General features: G+C 51.4%; 1 protein-coding gene across 1 annotated transcript; it reads right to left on the bottom strand.

Annotated features, from left to right (window-relative positions):
• Window positions 1–236: 236 nt before the first annotated feature.
• BNIP5 (BCL2 interacting protein 5) lies at window positions 237–16177 on the bottom strand. Its single transcript, XM_078054359.1, has 11 exons — window positions 14354–16177; window positions 13139–13357; window positions 11509–11573; window positions 10997–11237; window positions 9832–9963; window positions 8909–8970; window positions 8366–8606; window positions 7367–7498; window positions 6401–6465; window positions 4678–4941; window positions 237–2893 (listed from the first exon to the last, which is right to left on the bottom strand). The coding sequence occupies exons 1-11, from the start codon at window positions 15009–15011 to the stop codon at window positions 2858–2860; spliced, it is 2115 nt and encodes a 704-aa protein (XP_077910485.1). The 5' UTR covers window positions 15012–16177; the 3' UTR covers window positions 237–2857.
• Between the last annotated feature and the right edge of the window lie 2690 nt (window positions 16178–18867).

Raw genomic sequence — 18867 nt, 5'->3', positions numbered from 1 at the left:
GTCTATGAAGTGAGGTGCTGCCCTCTCCTGCCCCCCTCAGAGCATTACAGTGAGCCTCCAAGGTTTGGGAGCGGAGAGGTGGCTTGGAAAGAAGACAACCTGTGTACTGTGTACACCAGAGGGCCGCCTTCCCCAGGGAGCCGCTGGAAGGACTCACGTGTTACCTGAGAGTCAAGAGAGGAGGTCTTCAATGGCTTTCAGCAGAGACCGCATTCTCTAGACCAAAACCCAGACACTGTATTCTGTCCATTTTTACCCTGGTTCTGAGTGACAGTTTGGGCACCAAAATTAGCGACTTAATAAAACAGATGACGTAGACTCAAGACTGACCCAGATGTTCCTGGACATACCATTGTCATCTTAACAGTCACAGAGTGGGAGAATGTCAGGTCCAGAGGCAAGTATCATGTCCCTGAGGGCCTCAGCCTGCGGGGAGCTGGACTAAAACCCAGGTCTCCTGATGCTCAGGGCACTCCATTACTGTCTCAATAAGTTGACATCCCAAGAGGGGGACACCTGGGAAGCAACCAGAGAGGGCCCCCAGGCGGGGACAGGGAGGCTGGCCCTCACAGCCTCGAAGGTGCCAGACTGGCCCAGATGTGGCAGGTGGCCTCCCATCTTGCCACCGTTGTGAATCATCCAGATGAGACCTTGGTGCAAGTCAATTTCTTTATTTGCATAAATAACAGTACAAAAATGAGACTCAGATGCCAGCATCAGGGACTCATACCAAATACACATACAACTTAAAGAACATCATCCCAACCAAGAAACTATGTAAAGAAGGTTCCTGACCCTCGTTTCAAAACTGATTCTGATCCTTCGCATTTGGGGGCTGTGTTCCTGAACACTAAAATAAATCCATAAATAGATCACTTCTGCCTCACTTCTTAGAATCAGCAATAAAACTAAATGACTTATAGAATATGCTTTGTCGAACTTCCTAAAACTTTGCCTCAGGTTTGAGGCCAGTCCCAGCTAAGTGCCCAAGGCCTCTCTGCCCTTGGTTTCACCCCCTCTCCAGTCCTACCCCCCAGTGATCACCATGTTCAACACAGCAATACAGTGTCCAGCAAGGGTAATAAGAGTGAGTCTAGATTTTACCACTCTCTCCCCTTTGGCCATGTGTTCCATGCAATGTCCAATGGCTGTGTTTATAGCCCTGTTGGGCATGCATGTAGATAATGGACGTGTGGCAAACTGCCCATCTGAGCCAAGCTGTTCAAACTACTCAGTTTTGTAGAAGGCAGAGCCTCTAACAGCCCACACCTCACCTTTGTACAAAAACAAAAAGGAGCCCCTTTCTCAGGACTCTTTACTGCCATCAGGTAGAAAACTGCTATCATAAATCTACAAATCTACAATGTCTAGGAAGTGAATAGCACTTCCTGGGGTATGATATTCTTGAGCAGTGCACACCCATACAACCATCCGTGGCAATCCAGCTTAAAGCCCTTCCCTATTTCCTGAAAACTACCCAGATTGTAGCTATAATAAGAATAGCAACATACATGGACGTGGCACTCTTCACATTCATTTTCTCACCGACTCTTGGCAAACCCCCATGAGATGGGAGAGGTGCAAGTCATCAGCTTCACTTCTCTGGACATGGAATTATAGGACACAGGGTTGGAAGGATTCTGAGAGACCAGTGATACCCAATCCATAGATCTTCTCTGTCTGAGGCCTGCAGATTTCCTGAGAGGTGTCTGTAAATCCATATGGACATTAAGCACTGTTGGCCAACGAATAAATTACTTGTTGCACATGGATGCACATCTGGTTAAATACATATGGGTATTTTGCTGAGAGATTAACAAAAATTTATTTTAATAAACTAGACTTGGAACGCCTGGATGGCTCAGTTGGTTAGGTGTCTGCCTTCGGCTCAGATCATGATCCTGGGGTCCTGGGATCGAGTCCCACATTGTGTTCCTTGCTCAGCGGGGAGCCTGCTTCTTCCTCTGCTTGTCACTCCCCCTGCTTGTGCCCTCCCTCTCTCTGACAAATAAATAAATAAAATCCTAAAAAACAAAAACAAACTAAGACTCATTTGAAATTGTCATCTAGAAAATGCCAGCCAGCTTTCCACATGATAGTAGGCATAGTTTTAGCCCCTACAGATCAGGAAAATACATGATAGTAAAAAATAAGGGTACATAAGTTGGTACTAGGGTTAACCCCAGAATGTGAAGGCCCTGACCCCTGGTTCAATGCTCAGGACCAGTGCCTGTCAAGGTAGCTCCCCATTTCCTCCCTGGCCCCCAATTTAGAGAAAGAACTACGGGTTGCACAATTCTAGTGGAAGACCAAGGCCTCCCAAGGAATGCCTGGCAGAATCACCTGGATCTCAGGAGCTCTCCCACTCATTCGTCTGGTCATTCATTCCTTCAATGAGGACTTAAGGACTGCCTCCAGCTCAGTGGGGTGTATTTAGCCACTGAGTGGAAGCACCAACCTCCCCCCGTTTAAAGAGACTTCAGCATGATGGAGTCAGAAGGGATCTGATGGGTCGTGTACATAGACTTGCCCAGAATCCAAGGTCTGGAGTGGAAGACAAACAAGTCCGGGGTCTTGCAGCAAGTTTGGGGCAGCTCAGCAGGTGGAGCTCTGGTCTCCTAACTCCCGGTGCAGTGCTCTCCTTCCCCCAGCATGGCCTCTGCGTCCAGCTAAGTGGAAGAGGGATTCGTGTATCCCAGTCTCAAGAAGCCCACGATGGCATACGTATGCAGATGGCCATCCATCCTCGTCTTCGTTCATATCTGGGGAGGGTGTCATGAAGCATCCTCAGAGGGTCCTGCCTAAAGCCACCAATTGTTTGAATAGTTCAAGGGAGCTTGAGTTTAAAGCATAGCTTTTAATCTGGACTTTGGATTTCAAGACTTGTGATGTTCTGGAAGGAGAAAAAGAACATAGGTTTTAGCCATAGCCCCAACAGACTTCTAATTAACATATCAACACAGCACACTAGCTGTCCCCTCTGGGTCTGGACTCACGCACTACCTCCTATCTGCAGTGCTCTCCCGGTCCTTTCTCCCCATCTATAGCTTCTCCATCCTCAAAGGTCAAAATCTATGCCTGCCACCCCCTGGAAGGCTTCCAGGACCAATGGCTTCACTGGCCTCAGTTACCACTAATTTGGCATTTTACTGGTACTTAATTTCGTCATCAGGAAACATTCTGTCTTTTCCTATAGCAGAACCATCCACAGGCCCTCACAGCACCTTGCACAGCAGGGCCCAGTGGAGGTTCTCAACACCTATTGGTCAAATGAGTGAGGGAGTGAATGAATGAATGGTTAGTAAAACCAGAAGATGAAGCTAGGGCTACTGAGGATGTCAGAGCTGTTGTTTCTATTAATATCTTTCACAAAGAATTCAGATCACTCCATAAGCTATTACCTAACCCATCCTAGAGGGCAAATTATCCATAATATCCCCATATCTGGGCAAAGATAATGAGGCTGAGGAAAGAGAGGTCGAAGGTCATAAGGAGTTCCCACCAGGAAAACAAGCCAACATAGAGCAGACCATTTGAATGACAAGATAGGAATATTATGAAATCAGACCAGCTTTCTTGAAAGATGCATCACATGACTTTGAAAGGTAATTCCAGGAGAGGCAGGGTGTTTGCATGATGGTGACATCATTGTAATAAAGGCCTAGAGACCATCTGGATATAGAAGTTCTATTTGTCCAATGCCAACAAACAGAATGCTTCCTCCCCTTTTTTTTAAAGATTTTTAAAATTTATTTATTTGAGAGAGAGAGGGCATGAGCAGGGGGAGTAACAGAGGGATAGGCAGACTCCCCACGGAGCAGAGCCTGATGCAGGGCTCGATCCCAGGATCCTGAGATCATGACCTGAGCCAAAGGCAGACACTTAACCGACTGAGCCACCCAGGTGCCCCAACACTGTTTCCTTCCTTTAATGTCACGTCTTCATTCGGTAGCTTCTGCAGTAAAGATCTGGGTCAAAATGTCTGTAGGCAAGTTACCTTAAGTGATTTTGAAAAAGGCGGGGAACACTGCTTATCAGAGTCCACCAGACAACATGAAAACTCAGACTTTAAAAAAATCAGTGAGAAGTATTATTTCTAAAGGGACCATCTCAGATGGGGCAGGGGCAGTTATTAGGAAAAGCATGAAACCGATCAGAAGAGTGAGATCGATGGCAAGGAGAAGCTATTCTTAATCAATCAACCAAGACAAGGTCAGTGAAGGACCACCCCCCTTGGAAGCCTTCCAGAACCAATGGCCCATGGATCCTCATCTACCTCAACCATCCCTCACTTGACATGTAATCTTACTTTGCTTCGTCGTTTAAATTTTATGATGGTCTTGAATTTGGGAAGCCAACCAGCACAACCCATGAAACAACAAGAGGGCAAGCTAGGGTAGCACCCCGTCCAGTATTCCATACCGAAATCATAAAGTATGGAAATGCACATACAATCAGGGACCAGAGCCAAATAAAGCAGATGCTAAGGATCAAGTAAAGCCAGTGAGGGCTTTGGAAAAGAGAATGGTCACGTGGGTGTAGAATCATCTCATGGGGCCTCAGCAAGGAGATGGCATGTGAGCTAGCCCCCCAAAAGCCAAGAACTCAGCAGGGGAGGGGAGAGGCCAGTAAGGGCAATCCTGCTGGGATCTTGAGCCTCTTGTCACGTGTTCTCACCTGCTGGGCCACCCGGCACAGGAAGTGGGTATAGCTGTGCTGGCTATGGCCAGAGCACAGGCCCATGAGGCTGAGGACGGCGTGGCTATTGTTGCCGGCAAATTTGTTAGACGAGCCAAAGGCAAAGTGGTAGGGTCCCTTGGTGAGGTCCCTGTCTGGCTCTGCAGGGTGGGCCTTCCGGCTCTGCAGGGTGGCTGCCAACTTCCTGAGGGAAGAGTCGGAGAGCTTGTGTAAAAACCTCTTAAAGCTGGGGTGTCGCCTGATCTGGAAGTAGAGACAGAGGCAGACCATCAGTGATGGTGGCAGGTAGCCCCCTCCCACCAGCTGACCCCCCGCCCCCTGTCCAGCTCCATGCACCCAGGCTGGGCGCCTCCTTGTCCCTGGGATGAGCTCCCTTGTTAAATGCCTCCACTCCTTCCAGCCTCCCAGAATCTGTTCTGCGAGGTTCAACTCCAAGCAGCAGAACAACGTGGGGGGTGGTGGACGGAAAGCAGGTCTTTGTCCAAGGGATGCTCAAATAGCATTTACTAGCCATGTGACTTCTCCGAGCCTCAGTTTAGTCATGGGTAAAATGGCAGTAATAATGCCCCGCACCCACATGCAGAGTTGTTGCGGGGAGGGGATTAAGTGAGATCCTTTATGTAAAATATTCCGTGCGGAGTAGATGTTGGATGAATTTTAGTTCCCACTCTAAGTCACCTCTTCTTCATACCTAAATGTCCTAGGTTGCGTTCCCCCAGAGACTAGGGCTCAGGTGCAGGTAGTTTAGGTGGTAAGAGATGCTACGAAACACCGATGGGGGAATGGAGCTCTGGGACAAGGATGGGAAGGCAGTCCACACACACTAGCTACTGAGCCTGGTCCTCACTGGCCACTCCAGGAGCCGGTGTAGAGCACACTCTCCAGAGTTATCCCTGCAAGGGGCAAGGGAGCTGAGGTATGTATACACCAGGTCCCAGGAGCCATGGGTCGAGGGCTGCTCCTCAGGAGGTGGGGGGTGATCATTCTGGCCTACCATGTGGGTGGTAAAATAGTTCCAGAGGCCAGTCCTCAGGCAAAAGAATGCGGGTGCTGGCAGTGGGGAGCTGGGCCAGTGAGCACCGTGGTGGTAAAGCGAGGCACTCACAGTGCCCGCTATGCTCATGACCCATCTATGACCTGTGCTCATATCTGACACCTCATATGTGATCTGTGTTTGTCTCTCCAAGTAGACTGTGAGGTTTTCAAAGAGGCAACTTTCTGTTATAGGCTCTCTAGCAGGAGGGGAAAATCTAAAAGCTTGAGAGAATTGGAGACCATATTGATGCTGAAATGTGTGCCAAGACAGAGTGAAAAAGAAGCTAGCACAGGACAAGATCAGGGGGTACTGGTGGACCGGACTTGGGGTAGGAGGCTTCCAGGGAGGTCAGACATGAGCTGAACTTCAAGGGGGATTTGGATTGGGGGAAGTCCTGGCCGGCAGGGTGAGCTGCATGGGCATGATACTATTTTAAGCGAACATTTATCTCATCTCCTATGTGACTGGCATTTTCTATATGTACATTAAGCTTTGTCAAGTAGATATATACCCCCATTTTGCAAAAGAGAAAACCGAGGCTCAGAGAGGTTAAGGGACGATGTGCCCAAGGTCACCTGGATGCAGAGATGGGGATTGAACCCAGGCCTCAGTTGTGAGGTGATGAGGCCCCCAGGGCCAGCCTTGGGGGGACTGAGCAGTCCTTACCTGCTCCCCCAACTGGTCATCCACTTCTTGGAGAAGATCCACCAGCCCCTGAATGATCAGCTCCTCTAAGGAAAATAAAGAAAGATTCAGGGACTGTTGACAAGTTCTATAACAACACATCCTCCCATTACAGACGATACGTTGTCTCTACAACACAGTACATGGATTAGCTCTGAAGGGCGAAGAAAGATTCCCCGAAACTAGGGCTGAAGCATGAAAGCTTTATTTTGAGTTTGCTTTATATAATTGAAAGGATGTTGGCCAGTCAAGCCTCACCTCAGCTCCATTTAACAGATGGGGAAACTGAGACCTCCCAATGTCCCCTATCCAGGTTACAGAGTAGCATGGCCAGGCATGGAAGTTGGGACCAGGAGCAGCTAATCAGAAAGCAGGGAGAGGAAAGACCACAGCCCCAGATGTAAAAAGAATGCACAGCCAGGGCTGTAAGCGGCCACATACACATGGCTGCTCATACCAAGACCTAATTGCAAATATTCTGGGTGTTTGTGGTCCTTTTTTTATAAACTGTTGGCAGCTTGAAATCAGCCATGGTGGGAACACTTACACCATAGAAATCTGCAAATGCTACGTATCAGGGCTCCCCCACCAGGCCCACCCTCAGCCTCTTTGCCAGAACACCACTGGTTATGAGACCCAGGGCAAGCGGGGAGTTTTATATGAAACATTCAAGCAAACCAATGCGGTGAGGTGGGGTGAAGTGACATCCCACGGAATAGACAGGTGTTCTCTAGCGGAAGAGAACTCTCCACCTGCAACTCTGCCCCAGGAGCCCCAGTTGAAAGGCCAACCCTGCCTCCTCCCCGCCCTGCTAGAGTCTCCTGGGGTATTGATCACCAGCCTTCCCAGATCCTACTCGAATTCACCCTACGAGATCCACGCAAATAGAAGCCCCACGGCAGCCGCCCCAGGAGAGGGCAGCCCAGGAGAGGGCAGGGCGGTACTGACTAGATTCGAACACTTCATCCGGCTGCAGACCCTCCTCTGGCTTGTGGCCCCTGGTCTTGGGGGGCGCTTCTGAGGATCCAACAGGTGTCCCTTCTGCAGGCGAGGACTCCTGGAACTCAGCATCGTCCAGATCTGAGGGCAGAAAGGAGGTGGTGTGAGTGTGTTTTGCTCCTGTCTCAAATCCACAGGCACATTACGGGGGGTCCAGGTTCTGACAAGAAGCTGTCCAAAGGCGCTGGCGCCAGAGGGGTCCTGGTTTCCCAGGCTCCTCAGCGAGCCCCCCGACCTCCAGGGCCCGCCTCAAAGGAGCTCACAGTGCCTTCTTTAGCCCCTCCAGAAACCTCATTCTTCCCTTCCGCCAGCAACCCCCTCTGCCTCCTCACAGTCTGGGAGGAAAGAGAGCAGGCCCACCAACAGATCCCACCTGATGAGCCCACTTCCCCTTTGCTCTGTGAGGCTTTGCTGAGTCACTTCGCCTGTGTGAACCTCACTTTCTCCATCTGCCAAATGGGAATAACAAGACCGACTTCACAGGTTGCAAGGGGGCTGAATGAGATAACACGTGTGAGGGGGGCACGTAGGAGGCACTCCGTCAATGTCAAGGGAATCACGGTGCACCTCACACGGCAGAGTAGTGAAAAAGCAGAGGCCCAGGCCATATCCTACTTCATCCAACCCGGGTCTCTGTGCTTTTCTATTAGCTTTCGGGTGAGTCTGATGCCCTTCGCTGATAAACCCATGCACGGCTCTCAAACTGCATTTTTAAAGTGTTTGTGCGTTTATGTATGGGGGGGGAGGGCTTGCGTTGTGGGTGGTGGGTCCAGCTGGCGCCCGGCACCCACCGCTCTCCACAGCCCTCCCACACCTCCCCACCCCTCTCAGAGCAGAGAGCCAAAGTCAAGCCTGAGGCTGAGGCCACACAGCTGGCCAAGCCTACCCTGGGGGAAGCCTGGGGCCAGAGGCAGCCTCTGTGACCATGGCAACGCTGGGCCTGCTCACCGAGGCTGCTGGAGGTGGAGGGCTGATGGCCCCCCATGCACAGGGGCAGGAAGCTGGGCCTCTTGTGCGGCCGAGACTCCGGGCTGGCGGCACCTGCAGCCCCCGCTTTCTTCGGTTCCTTGGAGCCGCGTTTCTTATGAGAATAGGCTTTTCTGAAGCTGGACTTTTTCTCATGGGATTTCCTTCTGCAGGATGGGGACAGGTTTTCTACAGCCACCTCCGGTTCCTGGACTTGAAGCTGCTGTGGGGGAGAGGAGAGAAACTGAGTCAGGGCCCCCAACTGTGAGGACATTGCAAGCAAGCTGGGGAAAGAGACCAGCACCCCCTGAAACAAACAGAGACCCCGCTGTGGACCAGAGGGCACGGCCTGGCCAGAACAAGCGTGGCCTGCAGCCACGGGGTTAGGGAGGCTTCGGGAAGGACCTGGAGCCTGGCTCTGGAAAGATGGAGCATTGGGGGAGGGGCAGGGAAGTTCTTAGGCCAGGCAGGGGTGGGGGTGTCCATAGCGAGGGTCAGGATCTATGTGGGGAATGTCGGCCTCACCTTCTCTCCCCACTGCTCCTCTGCATCCTGGAGTAGGGCAATGATCTTCTGGATGAATTCTTCTGAAAGAGAACAAAAGGGTGGCTTGCACTTGAGTGTGGAGAAAAGCTTTTCTACAGTCAGTCCTCACTTCCTAAGGCCCAAGCGGCTCCCTGGGTGAATCTGCCAGGTCTCCGGGCTGCTGACCAGCTTGCCCTTGTCGGTCGTCCCAGGCCTGGCCATGGGGACGAGGGGCATTGCTCAGAAGTGGCCTGAGGGCAGAGCTGCTTCCCTGGGAATATAGCCACCTCTTCATTGGTCAGGCAGCGCCCACATGGGCCACGTTAAGTGTGAGGAAAATAACGTAGGCGCCTGCCTCCAGGAGAAGGGGTCTCGAGGCCTTCCGGAAGGACCTGGTCCCCACAAGTCCCCTGGCCCAGCACCTTCCTCGTCTTCCACTTACAACAGTGGCCCTTCTCAATTCCCCTTCGAGGCACACTTTCTGTGAGAAGCCAACAAGGCAGGATGGGGGATGTGGGCGAAGTGGATCCAGATCTGGATCTGGAAGGATCTCCAGACACGCAGAACTGACAGTGATTCTATGGTTCCCGCCTCGCCTCTGCCAATGGTAAGGGAATAATAGTAACAGTGCCGGGAACCACCGTCTGCTGAACTTCACCCTTAGGGCCCCTACCCTCCCGCCCACCCTCTGGACTTCTCCTGAGGCCTTGTTCTCAAGCTGGACTCCGGAACCACCACAATAATAACAATAAAGGGCAGCTAACATTTAGTAGCTCTAAATAGCTTATTCACTGTGCTGAGTGCTCTGGACCCCGCCTGCTGAGCTCAGAGGAAGTCAAGGCCAGGTCACTGCCTCTCTGCACGGGGAGGGGTCAGGCCAGATGATTTCCAAGGGGCCTCTAAGAAAACGAGGGGGTACTAACGGAATTCCAAGGCTCTGTTCATCTGCAAGTCCTCTTCGGGTCCCTGGCTTCCTGCTTGTGCGGCAAGCTCGAAGGAACTTGGAGCCCCGCTGTCTGCAGACAGGGCCTCTTGGACATGGGGTTCCTCCGAACCTGAGAAGTGAGAAGAAATGGTGGGTGTGTTTCATTTGGGTGAGGGTGTTAACTAATGCACAGAAGTTAACAGAGGTTCCAAGGTTCACTCCATGGCTAGAGTGTGCAAAGGTCTTGCTGGGGCAGAGGTGAGCGGTGGGTCAGGGTCAAGGCTCTGATGTACTGGCCCAGACCTAGCTCCCTTATCCCTTTGCACTTCCTTACAACAGGTTTCCTGGGCTTTGCCCTCCTCTCCTCCCTCCCCTCGTAACCCCATCCTCCTTCAGCATCTCGGCCTGGAGAGTAAAGGCCTGATTCCATAGCATGAATTAAAGCAGCAGGGCCAGAATCTCCCTGCATGAGGATATCTCCCCTTGTGGCCTGAAATTCCACCACTGTGGCTCTATATTTGGTGTGAAGCATTGCCCCTTCTTTTTAAAATGTAAATTCCCCTGGCCAGACCAAGTGGCTGGGCTAGGCCGTTCCTCCCTTCCACCCAGGGTGATCCTTTCTCTCTAGCTCTGGTTCCATCACTGGGGGCCATGTGACCTTGAACACATTGTTTTACCTCCCTAAACCTCAGTTCCCTCATCTGTAAAATGGGGATAACAATATGGCCACAAAAGCTGATCGAGTATAGATACACAGTACGGAAGTGTCTTATTTTACAGGTGAGAGATGGGGAATGATGTAGAAAGTCCAGCTCAGAGCCCAGGTGTCCTGCCTCCCAGGTTGTATCTCCTTCCTACACATGCTACCCCCTGCCAGGGTAGAGAGGCTGGAGCTGTGGAGAGATGAGGATGGCTAGGGGATTCCTCAACACAGTTTCCACTGCGGGCTTACCCGATTGCCTGCCTAGACAGTGAGGTTTCATTTGTGGAGGTGACCTGCTGGCATCCCTTTCTCCTCCCCACTGCCCTCCCCACACTGCTCAGGGCAGAGCGAAAGTCAGAACTGGGATGGCAGCCCTTAAAATGGCCAATTCCAACCCTGGAGAAGGTTCCAGGGCTGGAGGCAGCTGCAGTGTTGCTATGGTAACTCTGAGCCTGCTCACCAGGGCTGCTGGAGGCGGAGGGCTGATGGCCCCCCCCACACAGGGGCAGAAAGTTGGGCCTCCTGAGTGGCCAGGACTCCGGGCTGGAAACATCTGCAGGCCCCACTCTCTTAGGCTCCTCGGAGCTGTGTTTCTTATGAGAAAAGGCTCTCTTGAGGCTAGACTTCTTCTCTTGGGATTTCTTCCTGACGGCTGGCACTGGGTTCTGTGGAACCACCTCTGGCCGAGGAGCTTGAAGATGCTGTGGGAGAGATGAGAGAAATTGAGTCAGGCCCTGACCTTGAGGAGAGGGAAAAGCTCCCCGAGAAGCAACTGAAGAGCAACCAAGTGCTTCAAGGTGGCCCTAGGTGAGGGAGGTGACAGAGCCCAGAGCCAGGGAACACGGAAGCCTGGAAGGGCAGATGGGGTTTGAGCATGGAAGGGGAGGAGGAGGAGGGGGACGAGGGGGGACGAGGGGGATGGAAAGGAAACAGCAAGCCTCTGGGGGTCAACACAGACCAATTGCTCCTTACCTCCTCCTCCCACTGGTCTCCCACTCTTTGGAGAAATTCCACTATCATGCTGATGATGGTCTCCTCTGGAAGAAAGTGAAATGCACCCAGTTAGTCTTTCTCCATATACAGAGCCCTCTTTCTAATGACTGTCTTGGACTTCTGAGATCAACTTAGTCCTTCTGTATTAAGTGAGCGTGCTCTTAAAACAGCTCCTCAGGCCACAGAAGTGGGGAAAAGCACCATGTTCCAGGAGCTAGTCCTTCTGAGAGAGACTCGGGAGATCCAAAGGAAAAGGGGAGTTGGCCAAAGCATGAACTTTTATGCAGGCCATCTCAGGTCAGTCCTTCAAGAGTTCAACCTGTACCCCACTATTTCCTTTGACCTTTACAGATTTGTAAATATCTGCTTTGGGTTCAGCAAGCTGTGTGACCTTGAGTACATCTCTTAACTTCTCTGGGCCTTCATCTCTTTCCCTTTGAAGGGTGACTCATAATCCCAGTCCTGCTTCCCTCAGATGGCTATCAGGCCACCAAGGAACTGTGCTTGGAAATACTGTGGGAGCCTAATGCTGATCTTCCCACCTGCAAAATTCCAGTGGGGAAAATGGTGGAGACCCAGCCTAACTAAGGCGGAAGACGGAGGGACCCCAGCAGGCATGACACAGATGGCCTGCCATGTCGATGCCTCCACCAAGTCTTTACGGAGAAACCACAAACAACATAAATGGTTTTCTCTGATACCCCATCGACTGATCCAAAGACAATGCGCCCAGAGTAGCCTCTGCTAACCGCCAACTGACCGGTTTATACGAAAGAAGGTGCAAACAAGACTCCCTGGTCCCGGGCTGCCTGCAGATTTTGTCACCCCCCATTTCCCTCCCTCACTCCTCTTTCATTTATAAATCCTGTTTGGCCTTTTTTCCTTGACTCAGTCTACCAGCTGATTTCCTCTGGTGTGAAAAAACAATTAGCACGTAAAATACACAGCCTGCAGACTAGCCAACTAAATGCCTTTTAGTTATTCTTCAACAGATGCATAGATGTTTTATTATCTTTTAAAATATGCCCATTCTTTATAGGGAATTAGATTAATAGAGCATCACATAGATTTTATTCGGGACAATGACAGTATTGCGGTTGTACGGGAGACTGTACTCGTTTCTGGGAGATGTGTGCTTTAGTATTTCAGGATGAAGGACCATTTTACTGAAAATGGCTCAGCAACAAAATTATACACACACACACACACACACACACACACATACACACATACACACACATACACATATGAGGCAAATATTGGCCTCCATCAACAATTGGGAGTATATGAGTGTACAAAGAACTCTTCCACTCTTTCATATATTTAAAAACATATATAAATTCTATATTCCTCTATTCCATCTTCCTTCTATAAATTTAAAAAGACTAAAAAAAAAAGTCCCACGCTCATTAGCACATAAGGCAGGAGCATTTGCCTGTGGCTTTTCTAATTCCTGAGACTCCCTTCTGTGAAACTCTAAAATAAGTAAATGTGACCAGAAGCACCAGAAGGAGCAAGATTAGTACAGGCATTTTTGAGAGGGACCATCCAAGGTCTAAGCAGTCATCCAGCTGCAGGGAAAGAGGCTGCTAAGTAGATTCTGACTCACTGTCAAGGGTTTTGAGCTTCTCTTCCAGCAAGTGACCTGTGCCTTGAGAAGAAATCTCCGACGCTCCAGGACCCTGGTCCTCAATGAACAAGGACTGGTGGAGATCCGAACCTTCCCCACCTGGAAGGAAGATGAAAGTAAGTGTATGTGGGGTGGGGTGAGGGGGTGTCCATGACATTCTTCTGACTTCGTCCATGAGCACAGTAAAACAACCCAGAACTCACAGCAGGATGGGCCCTGTAGCTCTAGGCTTAACCAAAAAGCGGCAACTTGCCAAGGTTTCCATTCGAAAACAGGCTGCTTCAACCCAGGCATCCTTATCCTCATTAAAAACATGGTGAGTTTGAGGGCGCCTGGGTGGTGCAGTCGGATGAGCGTCCGACTCTTGATTTCAGCTCAGGTCATGATCTCTGGGTCCAGGGATGGAGCTCCCTGTCGGCCTCCGCGCTCAGTGGGGAGTCTGCTTGAGATTCTCTCTCTCACTATTCCCACCCCCTCATGTGGGCTCTCTAAATAAATAAGTAAATAAAATCTTAAAAAAAAAACAAACCCATGGTGAGTTTTGAGTGCTACAGGGCAAAGCTCTGTCTCCCTCCAGGTGCCTACAAGGGCGCTCACCTCCGGGATCTAAGAGTCAGAAAAGAAAGGCACCTCGGGGACCAGCTTCCTTATTTTACAAATGAAGAACCAGAGGTCCTGGAGAGGGGCAGCAACTTGTAAGTTTATTCCCGATACAGCTGAGCCGAGAACCAGCACGGGCCCCCGCCCACAGTCCTCGCCTCTGGATTAATGTCGAGGGGCTGGGCTTCCCTCCTCACCTCCCTCCTCACCTCCCTCCTCGCCTTCCCATTCCCCCAGGGGCTGTGCTCCTTCAACGAGAGTACCTAACTCCAGCTACCATATACGGAGCACTTTCCCTGTGCCAGCTCCAGGCCACGGCTATTCCAGGAGGTAGCAACTGTTGTTACCCCCATTTTATGGATGGAAAAAAAAATTGAGGCTCAGAGAGGAAAGTCGCCAGCCTCGGGTCACACAGCTAAGGGGGGGTGGAAATGGGGTTTGACCGCAGGCTCTCAGCCGCGGTGCCGCTCTGCCTCAAAGAAATTGCACAGTGGAGCCCTGATGGTTGCCCCGCCTTCCACGTCCCCTCTGCTGAGAGGTTTGAGGAGCCGGCTTAGAGTACCCTAGCCCTTGGGGGTGGGGCAGGGGGGTTACCGGGCACGGTCTGCTCACCCCTGGGTGCTGGGCCCGGGTCAGCCTCCTCGGAGCGTGGGGCAACCGCCATCTTGGGCAGCCCTGTCTCTTGGCCTTCGGCCTCCTGATCTTGGGCCCCCTTGGTTTCCTCAGCAACATGTTTCTTGTGACCATGTTTCTTGCGGCTGGCCTTCTTGTCGTGGGCTTTCTTCTTAGGAGCTGTGTCCCCCGGTGCCCCAGGGGATTCTGCGGGCTTGGGGAGGCCCTCCTTCCCCTTTGCCTTCCGGCTGCCCTTTTCTTTGGGCTCCTCAGGGCCTGTCCTCAGAAAGAAGTTCATAAAGGTCTTCAGCCACCCCTGCTGGCCCCGCCTCTGGGCCTTGTCCTTCTTAGTGTCCTGCGGAGGCCTCTGGTCACTGGGGAGAAACTCCCTGGTCTCCTCCAGGCTGAGGGCTATGGCCGTGGTGCCCTGAGCCTCCACAGACTGAGCTGGGCTCTGGGGACATCTGGTCCCATCGCTGGCCGTCCGGTGCAGCACCCGCCGGTAGGGGGTGGTGAGAATGGGCAGGGAAAGGCATTGGCAGTGCCATGACTCTGAGTCCTTCTTGGGGCCATGTGACCTGTCCAGAGACCTGGCTCTTCTCCCCGACAGAGGCTTCTTCGGTTCCCGCGGATGCTCCATGGCACTATGAACAAAGCAAACAGTTCCCTTACAGGAGACCTACCAGGACGCCTCAGTGGGCTACCGGCGCTGACCCGCCCTCCGAGCCACCCTGCCCATTCGTGTGAGTGACAATCAACCCTCAAAGCTGTCGTCTCGTTTCAATTCCTCAACAGCCCCAGGAGGGAGGGCTATCCTCGTCCCCGTTTTCCAGAGGAGAAAACTAAACCATGGAGGTCATGCCCCAGATGTCACAGCTGGTCGGCAACTCCCCCAGGGTCTCCAGAAGGAGCACAGCCTTGCCAACACCTAGATTTTAGTCCATTGAGACTGACTGACTTCTGACCCCCAGAACTGCAGGGTGATTAATTCATGTTGCTCCCAAACCTCTGAGTTTGTGGATTTTGTTAGAGCAGCGATAGGAAACTAATAGAGCTGGAACCAGGGGCCAAGTCCTGCCCCTCGGGCACCACTGTCCTCGTCTGAAATACGCCTGCGACCCGCCTGTAAGACTATTGCACAAGACAGCTCAGTAAATGGCAACACTGCTCGTCCATTCGCTTGGGCCAAGGAGTTGAAGCTGTCCCTGGTTCCTTGCTTTCTCTTACTCCCCACATCTGAGCCATCAGCAAAGACTGTTGGTTCCATAAAGCACGTCCAGACCCCAACCCGTCTCCCCACCTCCTCCACCACCCTCTGGGTTGGTCTAGGCCCCAGTTCTGCTCATCTGGGCTACTGCAATCGCCTCCCATCTGGTCCCCCTGCTCTGCTCTTGTCCTCCTCCTAGCTTCTCCCCTCGGCAGCCACGGGGACTCGCCCTAAGTTAGATCACGTCACTCTCTTGCCTCCAACAGCTCCCCTTGCACTCAGAGTCAAAGTCAAAGTCGTTACAGTAGCCAGCAAGGCCCTGTACAACCTGGTCCCATAACCCCTCTCACCACCTCTCATCACTCACTCCACTCACACAGCCCTGCTCGCTGCCTCAGGGCCTTCACACGGGCTGTTCCCTCTTTCTAGAACATTCTTATGGTCTGTTCCCTCACTTCCTTCATGGCTGTGCTCTAATGTCACCTTCCCAGAGAGGCCCTCCCTGTGCACCTCCCCCCCACCATGAGCACATCCTCTCCCCCTTTACTACATCATGTTACGTGGTATCACACCTCTGTGTGGGTCATTGTTATAGTCTGAGTCTCTCTTCCTTCCCTCTGTTTTGCGAGGTCTTGTATCCTGAGCACCTAGCACTCAATAAGCCCTCATTCAATAAATGAATAAATGTCCAACACAAACATTTAGTAAACTATACAATACGTAAGGTATCTTTGGGTGCGTAGTTAACATAAAGTAAACATATCTGGACCGGTCCCATCTTAGAACAGTGGGGGCCCTTCCTTGATCCATCCAGAAGGAAGCAGCTGCCCATGGAAAAGATGACGGAAGGAATCATCTCCTCCTGGCAGCATTTTAAGCAGGCCAGGCTGTGAGCAACGCACCTAATTTGTGTGTCTTTAATCCGAAACTCCTGTGGCTTCCAATTCTTCCAAAGTTGTTCAGAAACCCTTTGCCCTTTGGTGGAAGTTAAAAGAAAAATAAAATATGGTCTTGAATCCCAAATCTGAGCCCCCAGAGATTCCTATGGAGTTTAGATACAGGGACTGCCTATTCTACTTTGTAATTATAGCCTTATTATGCATTTACTAAGTATTATTTAGTGTATTACATATTCATGAATTACGTATTTACATCATATGTCCCGCGTTTACCAACTAATTCATTACTTTATTTTTTTAAGATTTTATTTATCTTTTAATAAGATAAAGAGAGAGAGAGAGGCAGGCAGAGGGAGAGGGAGAAGCAGACTCCCCGCTGAGCAGGGAGCCTGATGCGGGGCTCGATCCCAGGACCCTGGGATCACGACCTGAGCCGAACGAAGGCAGATGCTTAACTGACCGAGCCACTCAGGTGCCCCTAATTCATTACTTTAAAATGTGCTCTATCACATGTCCAGCTTAGAGGGGCAAATAACAATCTATAATTGCAATTCCAGATGTGCGGGGATCCATGTGAATATGAAGGAAATACATAAAGAGAGAGAGGACAGGCATGGGGAAATACAGAGAGATTTGAAGGTGACTATAACATTCAGGATGTCTTCCCTCCTTCAAGCACGGGTCTGGGGGGGAGGGACTGGGAAGGGTGGCCAGGGGCCCCAGGTACCAGCAGCATGGCTGGGCATCCACACGTGGACAATCTTGGAGGAAATGAGAAAAGGGGCTGGGGAGGAAGCAGGCCATTTGGAAGGCTTTATTTGTTGTCTAATGTTCCTTAAAAGGAACATCTGAGTTACACAAAAGCTTTAGCACTCTGCCTGTACCTTATATGGAAATTAACGAATGCTCTCAAAAGCCTCGAAGCCTGTGGTTTTGCGGCTGAAATGCGGTGTGGGGTGGGATAAGCAGAAGAAATCATAGAAGAAAAGATTTCCTTTCTTCTCATTTATGTCTTTCAACAACGTTCAGTAAGCATCCACCAAGTACCAGAATTATGCTCGGTGCTAGGGATACAATGAACGAGATGCAGGTTGTACCCTCGGAGGGAATGTTCTGGTCTTCTTCAGATGGGCCCCACAGGAAGTGGTGGTGACGGTAATGGCCTATTCCCCGAGAGCCGCTCTCTCTTTAGCAGCACACGGTCTTCAGATAAATTTAGGTTGAAGGTCTATTTAATTTAAGATCTAAGCAAGCTGAGCCAGAAATATTTACTGAGTGGTGTCAGGGTTCTCTGATTTTTACATATATTGCTGTGGTCAGGGCCCATTGGGTGGGGTTGGCCGAGAGGCTGTTCGATAACAAAACCACCAAACCAGCAGAACACAACAGAACACCCTGGTTTGGCTCAGCCCCTCTTCTTCCTGCGCTAACTTGGCTCCAGCGGGGGGGGGGGGTAGGGGGGCTGGAAATCACAGGAAGGGTCGGAGCATCCTTCCCAGCTAATGGGAAAAGAGGCACAGTAATCTGTTTAAAAGCTGTCATTGCTATGGAAACGGTTTCCACCATCGCCGATGGTCGCAGTGTCCTCCTACTGCATTCGAAGGACACGCTGCTACTTCTCATCAGAGCATCGGTACAATTCCACCAGGCAATGGTTCCTTCTTGATGTTTTCTCAAGGAAACTGCCTTGATGTGGCGACCCCCTCCCCAGAACAACAATGCCCTGAGTCTGGAGGGAAGCGAGGAACACAGCCCCAGAAGCTGGCTGGGAGAGGCCTTTCTGAGTGTTTCTCCAGAGAGGAGAGACTCCAGGATCTCCCAAGGCCTCCTCATTCCAAATCCACGGACCCCATCCTCCCTGAAGGGGCTACAGCATTCGATACGGTGTTCACATGGTCACCCTGCTTCCTTGCCACTCTTTCCTCCCTGGGCGGCCATGACCCAGCTCAGCCCGGCCTCCTCCCACCTCTCTGACCACCACCTCTCCTCTGTGACGCTCCAAAGATCCTGTCTGCCAATGCTAGCAGAGAGTGGGGAGAGTGTGGCTGGCCCAGGAGGTCAAGCCCAGCCACCCCCTGGAGACACCCTGGAAGAGCCTCCCTTTGGCCAACGTGTCCTCAGACTTTTAATGTCTCTAAGCCCTGATTGTGTTTTCTCTCTCTCTCTCTCTCTCTCACACACACACACACACCACACCCCAAATTCTACGTGTGCTGAAGTTAAATCTTTCCAGAATTTCTAATTGTAAAATTCTGCCGATCTAGAATTCAGCAAAGCAAGACCTTCTTTTTCCTTCCTCCTTTTTCCCATGTTCTGTGCTCTGCCTGGGGGTCCACCCACATTCGGCCTGGTGGGGAACTCCACCCTGTCCTGGATGTACGTCCAGACCA

Source organism: Halichoerus grypus, chromosome 9 (genome assembly GCF_964656455.1).
Source record: "Halichoerus grypus chromosome 9, mHalGry1.hap1.1, whole genome shotgun sequence".
NCBI classification, from domain to species: Eukaryota; Metazoa; Chordata; class Mammalia; order Carnivora; family Phocidae; genus Halichoerus; species Halichoerus grypus.
This window is presented reverse-complemented; position numbering and strand designations above follow the sequence as displayed.

What these genes read in the sequence shown, in the direction of transcription:
- BNIP5 (XM_078054359.1), bottom strand. Translation starts at nt 15,011, where the DNA reads ATGGAGCATCCGCGGGAACCGAAGAAGCCTCTGTCGGGGAGAAGAGCC. An exon ending in CTCCACCTCCAGCAGCCTCG is followed by an intron (nt 7,499 to 8,365) that starts GTGAGCAGGCCC and finishes TTCTGCCCTCAG; the next exon opens with ATCTGGACGATGCTGAGTTC. An exon ending in ATGACCAGTTGGGGGAGCAG is followed by an intron (nt 4,942 to 6,400) that starts GTAAGGACTGCT and finishes CTCTACTTCCAG; the next exon opens with ATCAGGCGACACCCCAGCTT.